Raw genomic sequence first — 23,920 nt, 5'->3', positions numbered from 1 at the left:
TATTTATTTATTTATTTGTTTGTTTATTTATTTATTTATTTATTTATCCGTCTGTCTCTGTTTATTCTTTCATTCTTTCAATGTGAGAATCCGCCAGGGCGACTAAAACCTCCGATCCACTAGACGGCGATAATAACCCATTCAATAGTGTTTGCCGTCCATTAGTGAAGACCGAACAAAACGAAAAACAGTTGGGTAAGATGGGTGCACGGGTCGTACGAATGTTCCGAAATTTCAATTTAGAAAACAGAGTTGTGCGAGAAATCTCGAAAGAAAAGCCGCGGTCTGCACCAAGGCACAAGCTTACTCAACCGACCACTACTGATCCAGGTGAAGGTAAGCGTATTGAGGTTTTTATTTATTGCTTTGAGGTCGTTGGGTTTTCTTTTAATGTGCAACTGTGAATGTGTCATTCGTTGTCAGCTGAGATTTCATCGACTGCTGTCCATCAAAAGAACGACCCTTTATTGTTCAATTTAAAATCGGTGTATGTGGAGTCCAAAGATAAAGCTGCAAGTCCCATTAAGGTCAGTACTATTACTTGAACGTGTTGGTAAAAACGAATTAAATTAGAACTGAATAACTTTTCAACCTTCATAAAATAGTTTCATAACTTTTAAATGACAAAGTCAAGATCACCGATGACCGATATAAGATGCTGATAGTTAATAAATGCATGAAATGTTTACTTATTAAATTTTCTAGATCTCCATTCATTCACATGATCTTTCTGTTTTCAGTCACTGTCTTTGGATGGACAAGCAGAGACCCGTCCGATAAAGTTCACTCTTCCCGGCAATTCACATGGCCTAGCAAATGTGGAAAACATTCCTCAGGGCAAACTGACCATCACAGAGGCTCTCAAGGCTCTTAGCAGCCATCAGAGTGAGCCTCAAATATGGACATCACAGAGAATTTCAGAAGAATATTCTCTGAACTTGAAAGAGACTAAATCTTTGCTTGAGTTTTTCGTTCCCTTTCAAATTCAGATTATCCCACCCCGGATTTCAAATGCTAAACAATTGAAGGCTTCATAGGAGTGGATCATGAATAGTTTGTGTTCAACTAGGATATTGATCTTGAATATTTATTTGAATTATTTTGATTATGGTGTTGTGTAAAACATCTTGACACAGATGTGTCTTGTGAGACAAAAATTATGAATTGAACAAAGTACTATTGCAATAGTGTGCAAAAAAATATATAACAGAATAACACTCACAATGACATGAAAGAAGAATAAACCTCTGATGTCGAATAGTGTGAAACTTGATTTTGTTTTCAGATGGCGAGTGCTCACAAACTGAATCTTTTTTTTTTTTACACACAAATGAATGTAAATGTTGCAGGCAATATTATTGTTTATTAAAACAGACAAAATAAAGGATACAATTAGGAGGAGTGTAACAAAGGACAATCATTTTTTTTTAAATAATGAAAACTCAATGAAACTACATTTCATTTCAATACATATTAAAAACTGTTGTGATGTAAATGGAAAAGAAAATTAGTCTTGTAATGTTCCCTTTCAAAATAAGATGAGCCCTTCCAAGTTTAGTTTGTTCACATTTCAAATCAATTTCATAGTTTCAGCATTTTCATGTACTGTATTTTATTAAGAAGCGTAGTAGGCGTAAGAGAAAGAAGGAGGGCGACAGAGAAGAATTAGACATGTTGTGCAAGAAGAAGAAGAGAAGGAGGCAACCTCTGGGTAGCAGATCTTCAAGCTTGTGAAGAGGATGGACAATTGAAGTTGCGGAGGCCTTAACAAAAAAAAAGCTTTGCCAAGGTTTGCGGAGATGTCTTCTGTAAAGTCTCGGCAAAATTGGTCCGGTTAATTTAAGGGATGGATGATCGTTTTGATTGTTCGTCTTAACATCTTGCTGGGAGTGAGAAGATGAGCTGCTGAACCTCTGCACGTTCCTTGGCTTCGACATGGCAGAATTGATCAGGTCAGTAGAAGATCATTTGTGCGGACTTAGTTGATTCCCAGTCTCTTGATTGAATCCCGCAAAAAAAAAAAAAAAAAAAACATTAACCCCGATTCGCATATTATATGTACGTGACATTTTATGATCAATAACACCAGTGTCCCCGAAAGCAGCTCGAAAAAATATTTCGTCAATGTGTTAAGAATAAAAGAAGTTATAAGATTAAAAAAATGATCGTTCGTTTTCCTATCCAAAACAATGGAAGGACCGATTACTGAGTGTGCGAAGCGGTGAGCGCCTTGTCAAGCATTTTAGTCGAAATAAAATCGAATAAAATAGAAATAAATCAAATCTATTATTGCAGCGCAACTCCCGTCAGCCTGTTGCTTATTTTGCAACGGATTCCCCCATCATTGCTAGCTCCTTTGTATCTTCTGCTTGAATTGACGTCACAGAAGGAAGCGATCACAATTTCCCCATTACTATCGCACTGGTGTCAAACTCAAGGCCCGGGGGCCAGATACGGCCCGCTACATCATTTTATGTGTCCCGCAAAGACAAATTGACCATCAATTGTCTTTACTAGAATTGCAAATTGTCCTAATTTTTAATATCTTTTTTATTTTTATTTATTTGACCAGTTTTTACTCGTCTGACTCAAAAACGAGTTATTTGTCAGTTTATTTTGTAGCTTTTACTGTATATAATAGGAAGTGCTCATACATTTATTTGAGTTGACAGTCCGAAAGAAGAAAATATGAGTTTGACACCCCTGGATTAGAACATTAATCAGGTTTCTAAATAAAAACTGATTTTTTCCGTGTGTGTTGTAGGGTCGCAACAATGAAGACTTCACCATGTTATCTTGAACTTGGACCACTTGCCTCCATAGTGTTATGTGTTCACCAGTGATGATGCCAGCTCCCCTTGAGGACGAGTTCACACCTCTGCTCCTTCTCCTCCTCTCCTGGCAGGGGACAAATACACCAATCTCCACTGCCTCATTATGGGCCACCTGAAGCTTTCCACAACGCTGAGAGACAACATCCCCATGGCGAACAATTCCCTCAACTCCCAGGTGCCTCCAAATCCAAAACCAACATCCGTGACCCCGGAGATCTTTAACGGCATTAGTCTATCCCTACAGGTTTTCTTTTGCTTTGTTATGGTGGGCATTTTACTCTTTGCTCTGTTAGGGAACATGGTGGTTTGCTTGATGGTCTACCAGAGATCATCTATGCGCTCGGCTATTAACCTTCTCTTAGCCAGTCTTGCCTTTGCAGATATGATGCTGGCTATTCTCAACATGCCATTTACGCTAGTTACCGTCATGACCACCGACTGGATTTTCGGGGAGGTTTTCTGTCGGATTTCGGCCATGTTCTTTTGGCTCTTTTTAATGGAAGGAGTGGCTGTTCTACTTATAATAAGCATAGATCGCTTTCTTATTATTGTCCAGAAACAAGATAAGCTGAGTCCACAGAATGCCAAAGTACTTATACTAGTCACATGGGGAGTTGCTTTTTTTTTCTCTTTTCCTTTAGCCATTGGTTCTCCTCGCCTACAGATCCCCCCAAGGGCACCTCAGTGTGTTTTTGGCTATAGTACTAAACCAGAATACCATGCTTATGTATTGATTTTAATGCTAGTCTTTTTCTTTATACCATTCATGGTTATGTTATATACATTTATGGGAATTCTAAATACCATCCGTCACAACACAGCTCGCATCCACAGTCACCCGGACAGCACGTGCTTAAGTCAAGCCAGCAAATTGGGTTTGCTGAGTCTGCAGAAACCTTTTCAGATGAACATCGACGTGAGTTTTAAGACACGTGCCTTTGCCACCATCCTCATCCTCTTCTCTGCGTTTACAGTGTGCTGGGCACCGTTCACCGCTTACAGTCTCGTATCGACGTTCAACGATGACTTCTACAACAAAGATAGTTTTTTTCAAATTAGTACATGGATGTTATGGTTGTGTTATTTAAAATCAGCCCTCAATCCTATTATTTACTACTGGCGAATCAAAAAATTCCGCGATGCTTGTCTTGATCTCATACCAAAGTACTTCAAATTTCTTCCTCAGTTGCCGGGCAACACCAAAAGGCGGATACAACCCAGCGCTGTTTATGTTTGCGAAGGGCATCGGACTGTGGTATAAGAGAATTCCACATAAGTTCATGTTATTTGAGCTATTAGTTAGCTAATGTGACCTTAAACGTCGAATAGTTACTGCTGATGATTTGGCCACCTTGTGGTTATCAAGTGTCATTGCTAACTATTGTCCAGTTTTGTGTGTATTTGATTCCAAATTAACCACAAATGAAAATAGCTAGATAATGCAAGTTCATGTGTAATAACTACACTGATTTACAGGCACAGTGTACTTTACAAGTGGTAGATAAAACTTGCTGCTGCCATAAGCAGGAAGACGAGACAAAATGTGACAATATTAAAGTTTGAAAATTAGCCTAATATGGTGCCAAAATAGCTTGTGAATAGTGTGGGGAAATGTAACTATTGGGATCAGAAGTTATACTTTTATTTCCACACACATATTTGCAAAATTTCAAATTAAATAGTACTTGAAGGTTCTCATGAGTATCCCTTCCATAATTCACTTTTGGCTTGTTAAATGACCACTGACAGAAAGCATGCCATGTTTTTTTTTTTTTTGCCTTATTACAGTTACTGTATATAATAACCTTTACCCTCAGACTGCAGTAAATAACTTTTTTTTTCAGGGGGGTAAAATGAAATAATTCTAATACGAATTGCATTAAATGAGTGTCGTACTTTGTTTTTGATATTTTATGATGAAGGCAGGCTATTGTTAGTTTTGAACTGGCCTTACATTTTGAAGTTTGGTATCATATGAAACAAATAACATTGAGTTTAACTGCATAGAACAGACTTGATCTAAGGTGAATATTACCATTTTTATGGACCTCTTTGGACCTCCTACACACTTTTCTTTTTTTTTGAACTGCCTTTTAGATGTGCCTGTTTAGTCTGAACGCTGCTCTTATCTCATGGTGAGACTGTGCAATTGTACTGTACATGACTGTACTGTTGATTGTAATAAAGAAATGTACATTTCTACCTTGGTAAATTGTCCTAAAAGAATCAGTTGTTCATTTCACAGGGATAATAAATTAAGATTTATTTTGTTTTCTCCTCTTATATCTCCAATTTTGGTCTGATTCACCTCATTGCAACTCTTAAATTGCAAAGTGGCAAAAATTCACTTTTTTTTTTTTTTGTCCTATTTATTCTCTATGAGCGTTCGCTAAGGATTTTCAACGTCATCAACATTGCCACGTCGCAACCAATTCAAACATTTCCCTTTAAAAATACCCACAAAATTTTGACCGCATCCTTTTTTTGGGGCAAAATCCAAAACATCTCAATTTTCCCCACCCCACTTTTCTCTCTTACGCATTTTCTTTCCATGGCTATAATTGGACAACTCCCCCATCTGTCTCCTACTGCGACCACCATCCCTCCCTCCCTCCCTCCCTCCCTCCCTCCCTCCCAACAGCAGCAGCAGCAGCAGCACTGTTTTTGTGAAGAACAACCCAATTTGAAACATACAACACCGGTCTGGTCCGTATGGAAAGCGCCATCGGAGGCGAATTACTGGCGGCTTTAGATTAACAACCAACGACTCCAGCATGCTCTCCATGTTCATCTCTTGGCCGTGGATTATATTTCACCTTCATTTATGTGTTTTAGTAAACCTCGGGGACGCACAAACGGCAAAGGAAGGTAAGTTGTCAAGTTCTTACTTTTAACCATCCTATTGCGTTCATCGTCTGGCCAGAGAAACGTAAACGCACCACACACCTTTATATATTGTATTTTCCTCTTTTCATGGATTTGATGGAAAATGCAGATGTTTAATTCAATCATATAGAATATAAAGGTTGGCGTGTGGGAACATTAACGACGTCTGCTTCTGTACGGCTCATTTCCGGTGGTTTTTTAATCACTGTAAATAATAGTCGAGATTAAAGTTGATAATCATTTTTGTGCTGGAAGCAAATCGATTATTTTAGCATGCGTCTTGCAAGCGAGTGCTCCATTTAAGGGGGGTTTTCCTCCGAGGAATCTGTCTGCTGTATGGCATTCCTTTCTCGCCTTGGATTTTGAAAGGGACTCGTAGCACGATCGGGTTCATACAGGTATTAAGGCCATACATGGAATTAGAACAAAATGATACATGCAAAATTAAGTAGTCGATCAAGACAAGGTAGGATATGATCAATCAAGGATGGCTTGGATTTTTTTTCTCCCTCTCTTCTGAGCTAAAGAGGGGGATTCACCGATAAATACGGCTGCAGAGAAAATAATTCACAAATATATTTTCAAATATCAAATACTGAAGGGACTCAACTCACTTGTTCATGCAAACTTAAAAATTCCGAGTTATACATATTAGGAAAAACACGGATAAAGTTTTATTCACTCAAAAAATCCAAGTAAATTTTACAATGGGTTTTGGGGTAAATTTTATTAGTTTATTTAAAGTCATTCATATACTAATGCACCGAAAGAGTGGTCTGGGTCAGGTGGCCATTTCTCTTGAGTAAATTTATTGTTTTATTTTTCAAAAACTAAAATGTACTGAGAATTTCTGAGTGCAAAATCAAGTAAATATGACTTAATTGGTTTTTTTTTTTGCAGCGTAGCTTTTACTTGAAAAAAATTCTTACGTTCTGCATAGTGTGCATACCTATCTCAATTACTTCTAATGATATGTAACTAACTACTTCTTGGTCCTTTTAGTGGTTCTGTTGGACACCAAGGCACAGCAAACGGAACTGGAGTGGATTTCTTATCCTCCCAATGGGGTAAGTCTGCACATTCTGACTTATAAATTGGTATTAATAAACGAGAAGCAATTTTTTTGACATGCATTCTAAGCTCAGCTAATTATTATTATTATTATTATTAGTATTATTACACCAACATTCCAAATGTCATTAATTTATTAATTGTTGCACCTCCATTATTTATTTATTTATTTATTTATTTATTTATTTATTTATTTATTTTAGTGGGAAGAGATCAGTGGCTTGGATGAGAACTACACACCCATTCGCACATACCAGGTCTGCAAAGTCATGGAGCCCAATCAGAATAACTGGCTTCGAACTAACTGGATCGCAAAGGGCAATGCGCAAAGAATATTTGTGGAACTCAAATTTACCTTAAGGGATTGTAACAGTTTACCTGGAATGGTGGGAACATGCAAGGAGACGTTCAACTTGTATTACCAAGAAACCGATTCGGAGGTGGGTAAGAATATGCAAGAGACCCAGTATGTTAAAATTGACACAATTGCAGCAGATGAAAGCTTCACTCAGGGCGATCTCGGTGAGAGGAAGATGAAACTCAACACTGAAGTGCGCATAATTGGCCCTCTATCCAGGCAGGGCTTTTACCTAGCCTTTCAAGATGTCGGGGCGTGCATCGCCCTGGTCTCTGTCAAAGTATATTACAAAAAATGCTGGTCCATCATCGAGAACCTGGCCATATTTCCAGACACCACGACAGGATCGGAATTCTCCTCCCTAGTGGAGGTCGAGGGAATATGTGTGAACGATGCCGAGGAAGAGGCTGACAATTCTCCCAAGATGCACTGCAGTGCTGAAGGGGAATGGCTTGTGCCTATTGGGAAATGCATATGCAAAGCAGGATTTCATCAGAAAGGAGACGCATGTGAACGTGAGTTGATTTTCTTTTCATAATCAGCCCGAGATGTAAGCATATAGTTCAATCCTGATGTTGTTCTGACTTTTCCTGTTTCTTTTGACCTTCTCAACAGCATGTGGTCGCGGTTACTATAAAAGTTCCACCCATGATCTACTGTGCTCTCGGTGCCCCTTGCACAGCTTTACTGAACACGAGGGCTCCCGGCGCTGTGAATGTGATGACGGCTATTACAGAGCATTCACTGATCCTCCTTCGATAGCCTGCACGAGTAAGTCTGCCCTGGTTGTTGTTCGGCAAACGTAGAGGAAATCTCCTTCTATAACATAAATGTCAAACCTAAGGCCCGGGGGCCAGCTACGGCCCGCCACATCATTTTATGTGGCCCGCGAAGACAAATTTCGCATTACTAAAATTACAAATTGTCTTAAAAAAATAAAAACATCGCTAGCAATTTAATTACCGTTCATCTTTTTAAAATATTTGAAAAAAAAAACTCTAATCTAAATTATATGCTTTAATAATTATTATCATGATTTAATCTAAAATAATAATGTCTACTCCTGATAGGACCTCCTTCGGCACCACAGAATTTAGTCTACAACATCAACCAGACAACTCTTAACCTGGAATGGAGTCCACCGGTCGACACCGGTGGCCGCAACGATGTCACCTACAGGGTTCGGTGCCAGCATTGTAACTGGGAATCTGAAGAGTGTCAAACATGTGGACCAAATGTCGGCTACTTCCCTGCACAGTCTCAATTAGTAGACGCTTACGTAACGATCGTTGATCTCTTGGCCCATGCAAACTACACTTTTGAGGTGGAGGCTGTCAATGGAGTGTCTGAGTTAAGCCGCACGCAAAGGTTGTTTGCTACAGTTCGGATCGCTACCGGACAAGCAGGTAAGGACTGATATCTAATCATTTGATTATGAAAAAGCAAAAATAGACCAAATTCATCTTCTTCTTTCAGCAGCACCATCACTGGTCAGTGAGGTCATCAAGGAGAAAGTCCAGCAGCGTAGCGTCCAGCTTTCATGGCAGGAGCCCCGACAACTCAATGGGGCCATAACAGAATATGAAATCAAATATTATAAAAAAGTAAGTTTCATATTTCTGTAAATACCTATCTGTGGCAAATTGAATGGAGTAGCAAGTTGCCCATAAAAAAAAAAGAGACATTTTTTATTCTCATTTAACTTTCACTCTAGGATCAGAAGGATCGAACCTATTCTACAGTAAGGGCCAAATCCACATCAGCAATTGTCAACAATCTGAAGCCCAGCACAGCCTATGTTTTTCAAATAAGAGCTTTCACACAGAAAGGATACGAAACTTTTGGGCCTAGATTAGAAATAACAACAAAGGAAGACGCAACTGGTAAGGTCTACCATTCCACACTTTATTTCCGCTGTGTCATCCAATATTTTCTCATTTATCCTTCATGCAAAAAAAAAAAAGTTAATTCTAAGCATTTCTATTTTTCTGCATGTTTGTCTGTGTTTGTTTATTTCTGCGTGTCCCTCTTATCAGCTGCAATTGTCTCCAGCGAGCAGAACCCTGTCATCATCATAGCAGTGGTAGCGGTGGCAGGAACCATAATCCTGGTGTTCATGGTGTTTGGCTTTATCATCGGGAGAAGGTATGCTCTCTCGGGCTCCACTGACTCGACGCTTTTGTGAGTCTGATTGGATTTTCTGTCATTCACAATTCGTGCAGTCACTTCACATATATATATATTTATATTATATATATTCTCATGCTGCATCTTTATATATTTATATATAGATGCAAGCATGAGAATATATCTTATACGGCCATCCTCCGTGTTGAAAATGTGGGCCAGCACCACTCCAAAACTGCAGCAACCATTCCCACCGTGCACTGAAATGACCCAGATGCAAAGAAATGCAGAGTTGATTCACGTTTTGTCCCAGATAATATGGCAAGATTCTGTCTCGTGAATAGCTCCAAGTCATCCCATTCAAAAGCTCCAAACTTGCATTACTGAAAATACAATAAGTCTTGATAACTTTTGTGGATGGCATTTTTAGATGTTTACAAATATTGGTTATTCCGATGGCCTTTCATTTTGTTACACCTCCTGCTAGCCACAATAACCACAAGCATGGTTCGTCACAACTGTTCTAGTTTGCACTAGCCCTTCAGACATGATGTTTAAAAAAAAAAAATGTGTCTCATAAATTATTCTGTGCATGGACGTCTGTCTGTAGTTTGTACTTTCATCTTAATCCTGTGTGCACCGAGTTCAAATATCAGCTTCCTCATTGGTTTGTGTGAGCCATTAAGTTTGCATTACTTTTTTTAAATTGGGCCCAAGAGTTGATATATATTTTTTCTGGCTGGCTGTAAATTTAATGAAATATTTATGATGGCAATCTTGGCTTTTTTTTTTTTTTTTACATGGGTGTAATTATTTTGAAATATAAATTCATTGGAGACCCACCAACGTCTCTCTTAATGAGTTGTATTGAGTTTTCTAAAATACAGTAGAAATGATTGTTTGTGGCATTGACATTGATGTAATTAAATCTGTATATTTATTCTCTGCAACATCTGATTGCACCTTTCTCTTCTTCTTCTACTTGCAGGCACTGCGGATACAGTAAAGCCGATCAAGAGGGAGACGAGGAGCTTTACTTTCAATGTGAGTGCATAAACGGTACTTGTCCATAAAAAAATAATGTTCCCAGGAGGGTTTAAAACCCAACAAAACGTATCAAGCCAGACAGTTTAAAGAAGAATGTGTGTGGACAGGTTGCATGGTTTTAAGTGCTGTTTCTCAGCAAAGGTTTTTTTTTTTTTTTTTAAACACTGATACAACACCCACTAATGAAAACCCTGGAGACACCACTTCAGAAAGCTTCCTCAATTGAAATAGGGATGATATACACTAGTGGCAAAGTGCTGATTTGAGAAAGAAAGGGCCATAGATAATGTGATGTTTCTGCTAAATCCACTATTCTTATTCAGTTAAATTTCCAGGCACCAAAACATATATTGACCCTGCAACCAATGACGACTCAAACAGAGCTGTTCATCAATTTGCCAAGGAGCTGGATGCCTCCTACGTTCAAATTGAACAGGTTATTGGAGCAGGTGAGTCCTGATCCATGGATGGATGGATGAATCAATGGACGGATGGATGGAAACCATATTACCGTATTTTCCGGACTATAAGGCGCACCTAAAAAACAAAAATGGTGCGCCTTATAGTCCGGTGCGCCTTATATATGGACCAAATTCCTAAATTTAAACTGGTCCAAAGCATTGTGTCATGACATCAATCATAATCATGAATAAAAAAAAAGTCATTTGTTGCGTTGAAATAAAAAAGATAAAATGGAGAATGATTTGATTTGGATTAAAAATCTGACATGATGCATTAATGGTGCGCCTTATATAAGGACCAAGTTTTAAAATGGGCCATTCATTGAAGGTGCGCCTTATAGTCCGGAAAATACGGTAAGATAATGAGTCACAAATGATTGGTCCTTTACCTTCAACCCATACAGGACAATTCGGGGAGGTATGCAGTGGACGGCTAAAAGTACCTGGAAAGCGGGACGCTGCGGTCGCCATCAAAACATTAAAAGTGGGTCATACAGAGAAGCAGAAAAAAGACTTCCTGTGTGAGGCCATCATTATGGGACAGTTTGACCATCCCAATGTTGTACATCTTGAGGGAGTGGTAACAAGAGGTAATCCTGCCTTACACTCTAAAAACAGTTGGGTTATTTCATTCAATCCATTTTGGGGTTATTGGGTCAAAATTTGGTTCAAATGAACTGGTTTGAATTAAAGTACATTTTATTCTTTATGTTCTTTTGTGCCAAGCGATGTACAAATTGTAATCAATACTCTTTCTGCAGGAAAACCAGTGATGATTGTTTCAGAGTTTATGGAGAATGGTTCATTAGATGCCTTCCTAAGAGTGAGTATAAGTATCTCAAATTCCCTGGAAGGAATAATAATTGCTTATCTGCTTGTTTTTCTCTGCATAGATACACGACGGTCAGTTCACAGTCATTCAGTTGGTCGGAATGCTGCGGGGCATAGCGGCCGGGATGAGATATCTTGCCGATATGGGATACGTCCATCGAAATCTGTCTGCTCAGAAGATCCTTGTCAACAGCAATCATGTGTGTAAAGTGTCTGACTTTGGCCTCTACAGGATCATAAATGATGATCCTGAATCTGTCTACTCAACCACCGTAAGTCAATTGCCTTCTCTGACAGTTGTCAATCGGATTGTGATGCATTCAAGTGCCTCGTCGTTACAAAAAAATAATAATATATTCTCGTCATTAACTCATTCACTACCATTGACGACTATAGACGTCAATTTGTAAGGGGGGAAGTTTAACAGAAAATATCTTTCAGCATTCATATCTCGTTTGGAAATCTATTTCTAAATATTTTCGAAATAGGGTGGAAAAATATCAGTCCGGTGGACCGCTCCAGAAGCCGTCCAGTTCCATAAATTCACCTCTGCAAGTGATGTGTGGAGTTATGGTGTTGTCATGTGGGAGGTCATGTCCTTTGGAGATAGACCATACTGGGACATGTCTAATCAAGATGTGAGTAGCTCTGCAGTCAGGTCAGCATTGGAAATGAGAATCTGGCTCAAGGCGGTTTTCAATCTCCAGGTTATAAAAGCTCTAGAGGAGAGCTACCGTCTTCCAGCGCCCATAGACTGTTCCCCAGGCTTACATCAGCTTATGTTGGATTGTTGGAAGAAAGACAGAGGAGAGCGTCCTAAGTTTGATCAAATAGTCAGCATTCTTGACAAGATGATCCGGAATCCCAACACATTGAAGACACCAGTTGGAACATCTACAAGGTGAAGAACATCAAACATTAAATTATTTTCCTTCTCGTAACCATTGGAGTCTTATCTCAATTTGTTGATGTGCTCATTCCATAGACCATTTAGTCAACGCTCCTCTAATCAGAGCATACCCAATTCGGTAGAAGACTGGTTGGTATCCATCAAGATGGAGAGGTACAGAGACAACCTCACAGCAGCTGGATACACTTCCCTTGAATCTGTGGCCAGAATGTCAACTGAGTAAGTAGACCAAGAGTCCACCAATCCTGATCTTCAGAGTCCAGAACACTGGATGTTCCTTATAGGAATTTTGGAGATTCTACAAAATGAAAAATTGATTAACTGATGAATTGTTGTGTCTTCCAGGGATGTCATGAGGTTGGGTATTAGGCAAGTGGACCATCAGAAAAAGTTGATGAGCAGCATTCAAACAATGAGATGCCAGATGTTGCATCTTCACAATACAGGTGTTCAGGTCTGATGACAGCAAATACAAAACTTTTCTCGACTGAAATAGGACCTGGTTTGATTCAGAATAAATGGACATCTGATATCAGATTCCCGGACCTGCACACAGCGTGAAAAAAAGATTGTGGGCATCAAGTGGAGGAAGAAACGCAAAAAAAAAACAATAATAGCAATCTCTTATTTTCTTATTTTAAATGAGCTAATGAACACATATCAAATGTATTGAAAACAATGTTTTTAACTTAATGACTTAGTCACCTGCACACTATGGCAATGTTTTCTTCTTTAAAGAAAAAAAAAAAGATTAAATTCACTCTTTTTTTTCCCCATAATTTTTTCAAGGTGTCACAGTGCATAAAAAAATCATATTTCCTTCTACTTGGACTCGGAAACAGGGTTTACTCAGTATTGTTATATATGGAGGAAGCCTCCAAAAGTTATATTTTATTGAAACTTCATGTAAAACACATTTTCAATTGAAATATTTGTTGAAATATACAACACTGATATTTTTCTAAATAGAAATCCTTGACTCTTTTTCACAGTAGCAAGCAATATTCTAAGAAATTTGCACAAAGACTTCATTGAACCAACGACAACAATACTTTGTTTTGTCATCATTTTGCCTAAATATTGCACAATTCTGGAATTTCAGCTACAAATACTGTGCATCTCTTAAAAATTGAGAAGGGTGGATGTACTATTACTGCCTTAAAATGCTGTTTTACGTGTAACCACTATTTGGACAAAATGATTTCTGTGTAGTTTGTCAATCGAGGTTGTTTTCTTTTCTTTGTCATAGCTGAACTTTGCACTTTGCAGGTTAAAACTACAAATTCTGATGTGCAAAGGAGGAATGAAGTCAACAAAGCAATAATTATCAGGTTCAAATGGATTTCTAAAGGTGCTAGTTATGTGCGCTAAGAGGAGTTACAACAAAGTTTATATTTGTGTCCACCAAACATGCTGTCTGATAATCACCAGAAAATTGTGGTATTAAAATGACTTGACTAAGAATTTTCTAAAACGGCCACATATGGATTTTGATGAACTCATTCACTGCCGACCTAGTTAGTAATATCTTTGACGTCTATAACTGTCAATGGCACGGAATGAGTTAAGACTGCAAATATGTGAAATGCATTAAATTTACTCAATGTGATTTTTGTATGAGTATCAGAGGCTTTGTAGCAGATAAATGATGTAGAACAAATGTGCTAATTTGGTACTATTTCCTCGAAACTCAAAAATAATTCCAGTTGAGTGTTTACAAAATCTTAATCAAGCGAGATGAGGTAAATTTGTTATTGCATTTTGTGGATATTTAGATTGACTCACTATGTGTAAATCAGTACCACTCCTCAAAAAAAGAGGTCACAGGCAACTTTGCTTTTCCCTGTTGTGGCACTCCTGCTCTCATTTGAAAAAAATGTGAAAAAAGTGTTCAGAAGGCACAAAAATTAACCAGATTCTTGGAGGTGTTGGTTGGATTTAGATTATTTGGTGGACAATTCATTTTTCCGAACCATGCAACTTAAATATGAATTTTGGTTTCTTTTTATAAAACAGTCAATTGAATTGTTTCAATAAGATCCAGTTTGCTGCTGCACATAATGTGAATTTAACAAATAAAAACTGTTTATTGTAAAAAAAAAAAAAAAAAGTTGTTTGAAAATTTAATTTGCATCAGAATGATCTGGATTTGGATTTTTTTTTTTTGCTGTTCAAGATCAGGTCTGACAAATTTTTTTCCACAGAAGAAAAAGACAATACAAAGCAGGGTCAGGCTGAAGACCACCAAAAAAATAAAAAAATAAAAAAAATACAGTACCCAAAACCTAGAGTGCATCGTGACATTAAGTGGTGTATCTCCTAAATATTTTTTTCTGGACACTAAAATCCAAATCATTGTCTCTCTCAATGGTTGCTATTTTTATTAACCCTCACTTACCAGTAAGAGCATTCTGTGCACTCAGGCACAAACTTTAAATATATTTATCATTGAACACAGTCAAGTAAAAAGACAGAAAGGGTTTTTCCATGTGAAACAATGCTGTATCTCTTGCCGGAATAATTACACTTAAAGTGGGCACTCTTTCTTTGAGTGCAATGCATTTGCTCCTTAATAAATGATTTATAAATATAAAGCCTACTCGCTTCTGTGACTATGAACAAAAGAAGCACACCTTTCTGGCGTCTCTCTAACCAATATTTTTCAAATGGAGTAAGATGGACAAGTTTAGCCCTGAACATGGACCTGTAAATGTACAAGAGCAGGCTACACTGCAAGGATTTCAACAGTGATGGAGTAAGTGGGCTCACAGATCATCTTTAAGTCATACTTTTATCTCTTGACAACAAAAGTTGTTTTTCCACCTTTTCACTGGACTTTTCACTTATTAAGTGCTGCTATTTTTATCATGCATGACGTCTTCCCAAAAAGGCTATTGGCTTTATCTCAGAAAGTGCCTAGAAAATGACTTTTTGTTCCAGCCTCTAGGAAATACTTTGTTTTTTTTATTTAGTAAATGAGTTTAACTTCTTCTCAAAAAACTTCCCCAAGCAGATTCTCTGCACCATGAGGCACACTTAAAAGTCAAATTGTCTGAAAAACCAAAGGTATGCCTTTTAATAAGGTGCACCTATTGTGTGGACCAAATTCCAAAATCACAAGGGTGTAATATGTATGTGTAATAAATCAAATATTCGTTTTTCAACTTGTAATAACAAACATGCAAACTCTAAACAGGAGGCCGGGGCCAGAATCGTCATTTTGAATTTTAAAATGTCTTTCTTTACGATGATGATGATTATTATTAGTAGTAGTACTCGCAGATAATTTCAAATACTCAGTTCTAGTATTTTAAAACCAGGTTCAGAATTCTTGGGCATGATTGCTTATTTGATTTAATGGGAAATAAGTGATTATTTAAATCTTTTCTGATCGTTTTGATTGGGAACTCGTTAAAAGAAATTCCATAAGAGTGTTCAAATATTTTAAATATTGAGAAACTAGCAACCAGCTGGCTTTTCAGATCCAAGTCTTGTACTCCTGGTCTTGATGATGATGATGGGTGCAAAAACCTTTCAGATGAAAGCCAGTTTCTCCGTTCATCCACTAGGTGGCGTAATGACCGCACGCCTTTATTCATGCATCTTCTGCAAAAAGATGCATAATAAAATCACTGACAAATATGATACCAACCTTTTGAATAAAACTTTCTTGAGACGGAACCAGACGCTATTTTTTTCTTAGGAGTTTGCCTCTTTTGAAGGACAGAATAAAAAAACTTGGGTTTTGTTTCTTGGGGAAGAAATAAAACTGCGCACTCGCACTCACTTCCTGGTGTATCATTTCCTGCGAAGAATAAAAATACACTTACCAGTCCTGCTAAACAAGTTTTATCTTGATCTTAGTAGGACAATAAAATACCATCTTATTTCCAGGTCGTTACCGTTCATGTTTTTGTTCATGAATTCACCTCCATGTCCAGACGGCCGGTGCATGGTGAGCAAATAAGCCCCGGTATGTAGTATTAGCATCCAGGCCAGCAGCTACAGTGTGTAAAGCAATCTAATGAACTCTAGGCCTCGGTTAACTTGTTAACTGTAGTATGACTAACTACAAATTCACCCTGTAACAGTGTATAGTGATGATGAAGTGTTGTATTTCAAATATCTGCGCATAACACTAATCAGTTTATTGTCTGTTTCTTCTTTAACACAAGGTAACTGACGTGAGCTAGTATGTCGCTGTCATCTACTGACATGCTTGAGACCCCTCCAGGATATCCATTTGAGGAAATTAATTATGAAGATATTGATGTAGAAGAGGTAGGCTGTGTTTATTTATTTACTACTCTTGTCACAAAGTGATGGTAATACTGGTTTTATTTTCAGGTAGTAGGCAGAGGAGCTTTTGGCGTGGTCTGCAAAGCCAAGTGGAAAGGCAAAGATGTTGCTATTAAGACAATTGAGAGTGAATCAGAAAGAAAAGCCTTCATTGTTGAGGTATTAGCATAGTGATGATATTTTATGCTGTTATCACTTGTAACTATTTTCCTTACAGCGTTCGTATTAAGGATTATAAGTATATCTTAATTACTTGAACAACTTGAACTTGATTGAGCATTCATGTGTCCCTTTGTCTGCAGCTCCGGCAACTTTCCCGTGTAAATCACCCTAATATTGTTAAATTGTATGGCTCTTGCAGTAATCCAGTAAGTTTTATTTTATTTTAAAAAATATATATTATTTTGTTTGACTTTAACATGGTGCTGTATATATGTTGATATATGTTTACAAATAAAAACAAATATTCCGATTTTTTTTTTTTATTAAAATAGTTAATAATTACCTTCCCTGTAGGTCTGCCTTGTGATGGAATATGCTGAAGGAGGGTCACTGTACAATGGTGAGTTTACACTAGAACAATACCGACCAGTTAGTAGCAAAACCAATTGAGTCCACTCCAACTTTTTTGCTCCCAATTTGTTTGTTTTGATCCTGGCTGGTAAAGGAAGCTAGCAGTATCCTTCTTGCTTCCACCAATGTTATTACTGTTATTGTTTACTTCAGCCTACTAGCTTGACCGCACCAACCGTATTGAATATATATGGAAACGCACTGCTAGGAACGCTGAACATGATGTTGTCAGGGTCATAACTACCCTTTTTTTTTTTTTTGTAGTGCTGCATGGTGCTGAACCACTCCCCTGTTACTCTGCTTCTCATGCCATGAGCTGGTGTTTACAGTGCTCCCAGGGTGTTGCCTACCTCCATGGCATGAAACCAAAGGCTCTGATCCACAGGGACCTCAAGCCACCCAAGTATGGCAATTGTCGCCTCACACTGTATTGTCTCTTTATTTTTTTTTCATTTGATCTGATCTTACCCTGGTACCCTCATTTTTACAAGTCATAACCCACCAAGCAAATTTGTTGAAGAGGTCTTAGGAACGTTACCGTAAGGTGTCATATATAAGGGCACTATTGTTTTTTTAATTCCATCAATATTTCATGGACTATTTTTGACTTTTTGTTGTGAGTGTGAGTGACAAAGCTGCTTGACTCTATTTTATATCACCACAGTGCAATTGCTGTTAATCACAAATTATCTCACTTATTGATTCATTTACAGTATATGGTAGTTTGGCTAACATAACCAAACTTGGACATTTTTTTGTAATTTTGTTTGTTTACATGCTCATTCTTTGTCCTTTTTAGTTTGCTTCTTGTGGCTGGTGGCACTGTACTCAAGATTTGTGATTTTGGAACAGCCTGTGACATTCAGACTCATATGACAAATAACAAAGGAAGTGCAGCATGGATGGCTCCAGAGGTATTTGAAGGCAAGTAGAAAGGGTATTTTAATTGTTGACAATTTCGGTTCTTCATAAAACACTGGAGCAAATCGATCGTGGCGGTGTTGCTTTTGATCCGTGATCCCTTTTGCTTTTATTTAAAAATGACCATATTTGTCTGTACTTCTAGGTAGCAATTACAGCGAGAAGTGTGACGTGTTTAGCTGGGGAATAATTCTCTGGGAGGTGGTCACACGTAGGAAGCCTTTTGATGAAATTGGAGGACCGGCCTTCCGTATTATGTGGGCTGTACATAATGGTAAGTCAGAAGGATGTTTTACATATAAACATATTTTGAATTTCACGTTATTTCAGCATCAATTTAAAACATCTTTTTGCTATTGTGGGAAAATATAATTATTTTTTCCCCGCTTGGATTTTGTGTGATCTATTTTCAGGGACAAGACCACCTTTGATCAAAAATTTACCCAAACCAATTGAGAGTTTGATGACCCGCTGCTGGTCCAAAGACCCCTCTCAGCGGCCTTCTATGGAGGAGATTGTGAAAATCATGACTCATCTCATGAGTGTAATTATTAATCTATTATGGATGGATGGATACGATTATTTCCATCGATTTCTGTAATTAACCTTCCCTCTGATGTCTGCTTGCAGTATTTTCCAGGATCCGAAGAACCCCTGCAAACTCCATATCAATATTCAGACGATGGACACAGCAACTCTGCAACTAGAACAGGTACATAAATAACCTTTAAAATTGTGTGATACACACAACACAAGTGTGAAGTTATTCTTATTTTTATTTTATTTTTGAAATGATTTTTTTTCCCACTTGGGAAACAGGGTCAAATGTGGACAGCAGTGACACCAAAAGTGATCCAAACATTGAGCGCAGTGATTCTCAAGGAAGCAACGACACTATTAAAATCACACCACAATTTCCGCCTCACTTCAAGCCAAAGGCAAAGTCATATTTAAGTCTTCATTTGGAGAAGAAAAAAAAAAAGATATATTTAACAGCCAGTTATTGATGAAATAACTTTTGGTCTTTCAGGGAGATCCTTTGAGGTCACTGCCTCTTTCCAGAGGAGGTAGTTTTGAGAGTCTACCTGCTCGAACACAGGGTTTCACATCCTCTGAAAATAAACGAACGAGTGCTGACCTTTCCGAGCTGGAGCCCAAGATGGGATTTGTATCAGCAGGTAATAGAAGTTTCATATTTGTGTTTGTTTTTTGTTTGTCTGACTATTATTGTCCTTAAACACTTTTTGGAGGGATGTCTTTCTGAAGACTGATAGGAGCCAGACCTGTATGGAAAGAAAACCAAATATTTAGCTGCGATGAATAGGATGCATGTTGCCCCACCCCCACCTGCAGAAAAGTAAACCGCATGTGTATTAGCCTGCCTTTCCAGTCCACTTTGGCTTCCAGTACTTCATAGACTGCACGCTTGTTGTGTATACAGCTGTATGCATGTGTATATATTTTGCAGCACGCCCCCCGTTTAAACGAGGCCATCGTAAAACAGCATCTTATGGCACCATTCTGGATGTTCCCAAGATCGTCGTCACAGGTATAGCCGGAGTGCTGGGCCTCATGCTAATTGGTTGGTTTTGGTCCTGATCTTGGGTTTTGCTCTGCTGCTGTGATTCATTCGTCTCCTGCGTGTCACTCTTTGACATAACTGCTAGATAAGGTGACGGGTTTGATTGCAGAATTCACCGGTGTCTTTATATGAGCTTGTCTTTGGGTTTAACACAACAGAGCTGCCTTTTATTGCTGTGCTTTTACAAAAAAAAAAAAAAAAGAGTTAGAATTTGAGTTTTGTCCTGTCCCACCATCCATCAGTTTGAATTGTTGTCACAAGTTGCTTTTAAAGTTTTTTTTGATATTATTTCATATGCCTGGATTAGCGGTAGCAGAATATGAGTAGAAACTTTGTTCTCTAGCTCGGCCTGACTTTTGTGCACTGAAGACAAACAAATGGGGCCCTTCCATCCAAGTCTTTACACCGATTGACGATTTCTTCTTATTTTGGAGAAGTTATCCAAATCAATTCATTCCATTTTGATCAGCAACACAATCTGAAACCTAAGTATGTGACAGTACACTATTGTGTCATCAATCCCTGCGTTTGTGATGGTTTGTCAAACTCAGTGACCAATGTCAAGGTTTTAGTTTTGTCATGTCTCAGATAGACACAAATTCAAAGGAATTGAAACTTTTTGTAAGTCCACAATAGTAACAATGGTCTTGTGCTATGTACGTATTAGTGAAATGAAGAACATTTAAAAATCTTTAAATCTGTGACAAGTAAAACAAATCAAGACTATGTGTGAATATTCAATTGTATATTACATCTTGTCATTCATTATTCTGGGTTCATTGCCAGACAAAACAAAACAATTGAAAATAAGATAATACGTCCATAAACATTGGAAGTGACACGTGCATTTGCTTGTTGTAAAGGTCCCCTCCTACCAACAACCTCAGATTTATCTTCCTTGTTCTGTCCTTGTTTTTCCTATTCCAATTCATAGCCACGTGTGAACCTCAAAGGCGCCGTTCTGTACAGGATTTGCCAGGAATTGGCTCTGAATCTACCCAGGTAAAAAAAAAAAAAAAAGATAAAATCACGGAGCTGCAAAACTTTATATGTACGGAAAAGAATTTGCCACAATTTTCTTTTCTGTCCATCAACCACGTGCCAAATAACATTTCCATTCCTTGTTACAATTTTATTCCATTTGATTTTTGTCCCAGCTATGAATAACATCATTGATATAATGTAATTTATATCCTCCTGCAGGGAAGTAGGAACAGTAGCCGATCTTCTAGTCCAAGTTTGAGGATGATGCCGCCTGACAAGGGAAGCAGTAGAGGTTACTTCTCCCCTGATGACCCCACAGGTATTTATTATAGCTATAGGTACTAATATAATTATATTTCTATCATTATGATAGGTCATACAAATATTTAACAAGCAATTTGTAACAAATAAACTCACAATTATTAACATAGCAGTACGCATGCAGTAATGACAGCTTAGAATTTCTTTTATAGACACCAACGGCTCAGACAATTCAATTCCAATGGCTTACCTCACCCTTGATCACCAGCTGCAGGTATACTTTTTATCATGTTGGTTTTTTTGGGCGTATTGCAATGCCTATATTCTACAATCACTTTCTGTAAATACATAATAGAAAAGTGCAACATAAGTGGTAACCACAGCATATAATTTATTCCAGCCCCTGGCTCCTTTCCCCAACTCGAAAGAGTCCATGGCCGTTTTTGAGCAACACTGCAAAATGGCGCAAGAATATCTCAAAGTGCAAACAGAGATCGCCTTGCTAATCCAGAGGAAGTAAGTCAATCAATGCTTTCAATAGTATAAGAGGCAAGGTTACCTTAAAAAAAAAAAAAAATGTCTGTCCTTAAAATATTCAATTTTCCTCCCCACCTGTGAAGAAAGGAACTTATTGCTGAACTGGACCAAGACGAGAAGGACCAGCAGAACACGTCCCGTCTGGTGCAGGAACACAAAAAATTACTCGAAGAAAACAAGAGTCTGTCCACATACTACCAGAAGTGCAAAAAACAACTGGAGCTGATCCGGGTGCAGCAACAAAAGAGACAGGGGACTTTGTGATCTGTACTCCCCCGACATCTGACATAAACACAAGCCGCGCGTATGCGCACGCACGTCAAAAAAAAAAACACAAACGCCAGTGCGGTCCAGTGTACCCTCGCGTGTCACACTGTCATGTCTGCCTCTGTCCTGCAGGAAAAGGTGTCTTCTGTACATATATTTTGCACATAGTCACAGTGTGACTGCAGACCAAACAATCACTGCATTGGTGTGGAGTTTGCTTCTATTGCAGCTGAATGTGACAGCATGTCGGTGAGGGGGGCGCTTCGTGTATTTTACATGTCGCCCTCTCGGGGGGGCTTCTTGGCACACCAGTTGATGTTTATTTCATTCCTTAGCATTCTCTGGCACCCTTTTAGAAGCCGATGGTGAGATCATCCTCAAGAATGTGAGGGGGGGGGGGGGACACACGCTAAGCTGTTCTTCAGTGACATGTGCAGAATTGATGAAATGTGGAGGATAATTGGAAACTGTCTCTGGAAGTGTGTGTGTGTGTGCGTGTGTGAACCATTATGCAAATGTACCGCAAAGTAGTTCTAATCAACCTCCCCCTTTTCCCATCAGTGCTATTATCCCTGGCAGAGACCATGATTAATTCTTCCAGTGAGTTGAAATTAGGGATTTATGGTTCAGATTGTTTCTTACTCATCTTTTACGTTCCTCAGAGGAAGAACTTCTGAATGATCTCTTCATGTGCACATGGATGCAAAAAATAACATAAGCTTTCAAAGCAAATGCTGTGGATTCCACATTTAACACTTTTTTTTTTTTTTTTTTTTTGTATTTGACCTAAGTGCTGTTTTGGACTCGAAATGTTTTTTTTTTGTTGGTCTTTTTGTTTTCGTAGTCATCATTTGGTTTATGACCTTTTATGGAGTGTGGGAATTGTAATTTAAGAAGCTCATAAAGGCCCATATATGAAGGTTTTTAGTTCACATGTTGCCTTAACGGGGGTGTCAAACTCATTTTTGTCACGGGGCTGCATCATAGTTTGTCTCAGAGGGCCATTATGACTATCAATGTTTTCTATATACTTACAGTATAAGCTACACAAGAAACTGATAAATAACTAGTTTTAAAATCTAGTCAAAATAGTTCAAATCATTTAAAAAGATGAATAGTAATACAAATTGCTAGACAGTGAAGACAATTTGTAATTTTAGTCATGACACAACGTCTATCCAAACGTCTTTGTAGGCCACATAAAATGATGTGGCGGGCCGTATCTGGCCCCCCGGGCTTTGAGTTTGACACCTATGCCTTAGACTATAGGTAGGCAACTCCGGTCCTCCAGGGCCAGTGTCCTATATGTTTTTTTATGTCTCATTCAAATTGTCGAATAGTTAGTGTGTTGCAACAGGGAGACATAAACAACATGCAGGACACCGGCCATTGAGGACCAGAGTTTCCTACCTATGCCTTAGAAGTGCTTGATTTGTTTTAAGACCATTAGTGACAAAAAAAGACAACGTAATGTACATTGGATGACAGAGATTGTGTGGCAATGAAAGATTTTCCCCATGATCTGCACCCAAAAATTAGAATTGTACTTCAAAGTACTTTGTTCAAATTCTACAAAGTCATGTCCCTTCAGTATTTTTGCACAATCACAGTTTTTGTCTTTCAAGCACAAGTGAGTCATCACAATTTGAAAGACTTGGCAAGTCATTTTTAAGAAATAGTATTTTTTTTTTTTTTCTTCATAGGTATCTAAAGAAAGCTTTTTGTGTCTTTTTTTTTTTTTTTTGGATCAATTTATTTTACATTCACACAGGTCCTCAACACCTTACAATGTGTGGTTTGGGTGACAGTGAGATGTCATAAATAAACTGAATTGTGGAGAATGTTATATCTGGGAAAATATCATGCATTATTTTTGTTTTATGTCAAGTCAGGTAGGGCTGCTCAATTAATCGAATTTTAATCGTAATATCTTGGCTGCAGACGATCTCAAAATTCATATAATTGAGGACA

General features: G+C 38.1%; 4 protein-coding genes and 1 long non-coding RNA gene across 10 annotated transcripts; 4 read left to right on the top strand and 1 right to left on the bottom strand.

The window, feature by feature from the left end:
* Positions 1 to 148: 148 nt before the first annotated feature.
* Positions 149 to 1,258, top strand: ndufaf4 (NADH:ubiquinone oxidoreductase complex assembly factor 4). Its single transcript, XM_085938132.1, has 3 exons — positions 149 to 336; positions 424 to 527; positions 741 to 1,258. Exons 1-3 carry the CDS (start codon positions 201 to 203, stop codon positions 1,035 to 1,037), a joined length of 537 nt encoding a protein of 178 aa, XP_085794258.1. The 5' UTR covers positions 149 to 200; the 3' UTR covers positions 1,038 to 1,258.
* A 400-nt stretch (positions 1,259 to 1,658) lies between these two features.
* gpr63 (G protein-coupled receptor 63) lies at positions 1,659 to 5,031 on the top strand. 2 transcript variants are annotated; one of them, XM_085938131.1, is made up of 2 exons: positions 1,659 to 1,952; positions 2,906 to 5,031. In XM_085938131.1, exon 2 carries the CDS (start codon positions 2,938 to 2,940, stop codon positions 4,093 to 4,095), a length of 1,158 nt encoding a protein of 385 aa, XP_085794257.1. In that variant the 5' UTR covers positions 1,659 to 1,952; positions 2,906 to 2,937; the 3' UTR covers positions 4,096 to 5,031. The 2 variants fall into 2 exon arrangements, with proteins under 2 accessions (XP_085794257.1, XP_085794256.1); XM_085938130.1 differs by having other exon boundaries at positions 2,765 to 5,031.
* Positions 5,032 to 5,517: 486 nt separating this feature from the next.
* epha7 (eph receptor A7) lies at positions 5,518 to 14,620 on the top strand. 2 transcript variants are annotated; one of them, XM_085937456.1, is made up of 17 exons: positions 5,518 to 5,702; positions 6,723 to 6,787; positions 6,995 to 7,664; positions 7,765 to 7,920; positions 8,220 to 8,555; positions 8,629 to 8,753; positions 8,864 to 9,032; positions 9,186 to 9,294; positions 10,265 to 10,320; positions 10,659 to 10,772; positions 11,189 to 11,374; positions 11,546 to 11,607; positions 11,678 to 11,887; positions 12,104 to 12,253; positions 12,323 to 12,516; positions 12,601 to 12,744; positions 12,871 to 14,620. In XM_085937456.1, the coding sequence occupies exons 1-17, from the start codon at positions 5,609 to 5,611 to the stop codon at positions 12,983 to 12,985; spliced, it is 2,955 nt and encodes a 984-aa protein (XP_085793582.1). In that variant the 5' UTR covers positions 5,518 to 5,608; the 3' UTR covers positions 12,986 to 14,620. The 2 variants fall into 2 exon arrangements, with proteins under 2 accessions (XP_085793582.1, XP_085793581.1); XM_085937455.1 differs by having other exon boundaries at positions 10,647 to 10,772.
* A 1,689-nt stretch (positions 14,621 to 16,309) lies between these two features.
* Positions 16,310 to 23,791, top strand: map3k7 (mitogen-activated protein kinase kinase kinase 7). Of its 3 annotated transcripts, none has more exons than XM_085936932.1 (18): positions 16,310 to 16,480; positions 16,701 to 16,806; positions 16,873 to 16,983; positions 17,127 to 17,192; positions 17,341 to 17,386; positions 17,662 to 17,800; positions 18,197 to 18,321; positions 18,464 to 18,592; positions 18,732 to 18,862; positions 18,949 to 19,030; positions 19,138 to 19,256; positions 19,349 to 19,496; positions 19,787 to 19,867; positions 20,835 to 20,902; positions 21,104 to 21,203; positions 21,358 to 21,419; positions 21,546 to 21,661; positions 21,766 to 23,791. In XM_085936932.1, the coding sequence occupies exons 2-18, from the start codon at positions 16,720 to 16,722 to the stop codon at positions 21,944 to 21,946; spliced, it is 1,791 nt and encodes a 596-aa protein (XP_085793058.1). In that variant the 5' UTR covers positions 16,310 to 16,480; positions 16,701 to 16,719; the 3' UTR covers positions 21,947 to 23,791. The 3 variants fall into 3 exon arrangements, with proteins under 3 accessions (XP_085793058.1, XP_085793057.1, XP_085793059.1); XM_085936931.1 differs by having other exon boundaries at positions 16,310 to 16,498; XM_085936933.1 differs by lacking the exon at positions 19,787 to 19,867 and having other exon boundaries at positions 16,310 to 16,498.
* LOC147042499 (uncharacterized) lies at positions 19,141 to 21,974 on the bottom strand. 2 transcript variants are annotated; one of them, XR_015068824.1, is made up of 3 exons: positions 21,705 to 21,974; positions 21,396 to 21,483; positions 19,141 to 21,155 (listed from the first exon to the last, which is right to left on the bottom strand). It is a non-coding gene; the product is annotated as an uncharacterized LOC147042499 (long non-coding RNA). The 2 variants fall into 2 exon arrangements; XR_015068823.1 differs by having other exon boundaries at positions 21,758 to 21,974.
* Positions 23,792 to 23,920: the final 129 nt, after the last annotated feature.

Source organism: Syngnathus leptorhynchus, chromosome 18 (assembly GCF_054491065.1).
Source record: "Syngnathus leptorhynchus isolate UIUO chromosome 18, UIUO_Slep, whole genome shotgun sequence".
Taxonomy (NCBI): Eukaryota; Metazoa; Chordata; class Actinopteri; order Syngnathiformes; family Syngnathidae; genus Syngnathus; species Syngnathus leptorhynchus.
The sequence above is the reverse complement of the archived record's forward strand: the minus strand, read 5'-3'. Positions and strand labels throughout refer to the sequence as shown.

Coding starts and splice junctions, on each gene's coding strand:
- ndufaf4 (XM_085938132.1), top strand. CDS start 201: ATGGGTGCACGGGTCGTACGAATGTTCCGAAATTTCAATTTAGAAAAC. Junction 337..423: donor CACTACTGATCCAGGTGAAG/GTAAGCGTATTG, acceptor ATTCGTTGTCAG/CTGAGATTTCATCGACTGCT. Junction 528..740: donor AAGCTGCAAGTCCCATTAAG/GTCAGTACTATT, acceptor TTCTGTTTTCAG/TCACTGTCTTTGGATGGACA.
- gpr63 (XM_085938131.1), top strand. CDS start 2,938: ATGGGCCACCTGAAGCTTTCCACAACGCTGAGAGACAACATCCCCATG.
- epha7 (XM_085937455.1), top strand. CDS start 5,609: ATGCTCTCCATGTTCATCTCTTGGCCGTGGATTATATTTCACCTTCAT. Junction 9,033..9,185: donor AACAAAGGAAGACGCAACTG/GTAAGGTCTACC, acceptor CCCTCTTATCAG/CTGCAATTGTCTCCAGCGAG. Junction 11,608..11,677: donor CATTAGATGCCTTCCTAAGA/GTGAGTATAAGT, acceptor TTCTCTGCATAG/ATACACGACGGTCAGTTCAC.
- map3k7 (XM_085936932.1), top strand. CDS start 16,720: ATGTCGCTGTCATCTACTGACATGCTTGAGACCCCTCCAGGATATCCA. Junction 17,193..17,340: donor ATGGCTCTTGCAGTAATCCA/GTAAGTTTTATT, acceptor CCTTCCCTGTAG/GTCTGCCTTGTGATGGAATA. Junction 21,662..21,765: donor GCCTTGCTAATCCAGAGGAA/GTAAGTCAATCA, acceptor CCACCTGTGAAG/AAAGGAACTTATTGCTGAAC.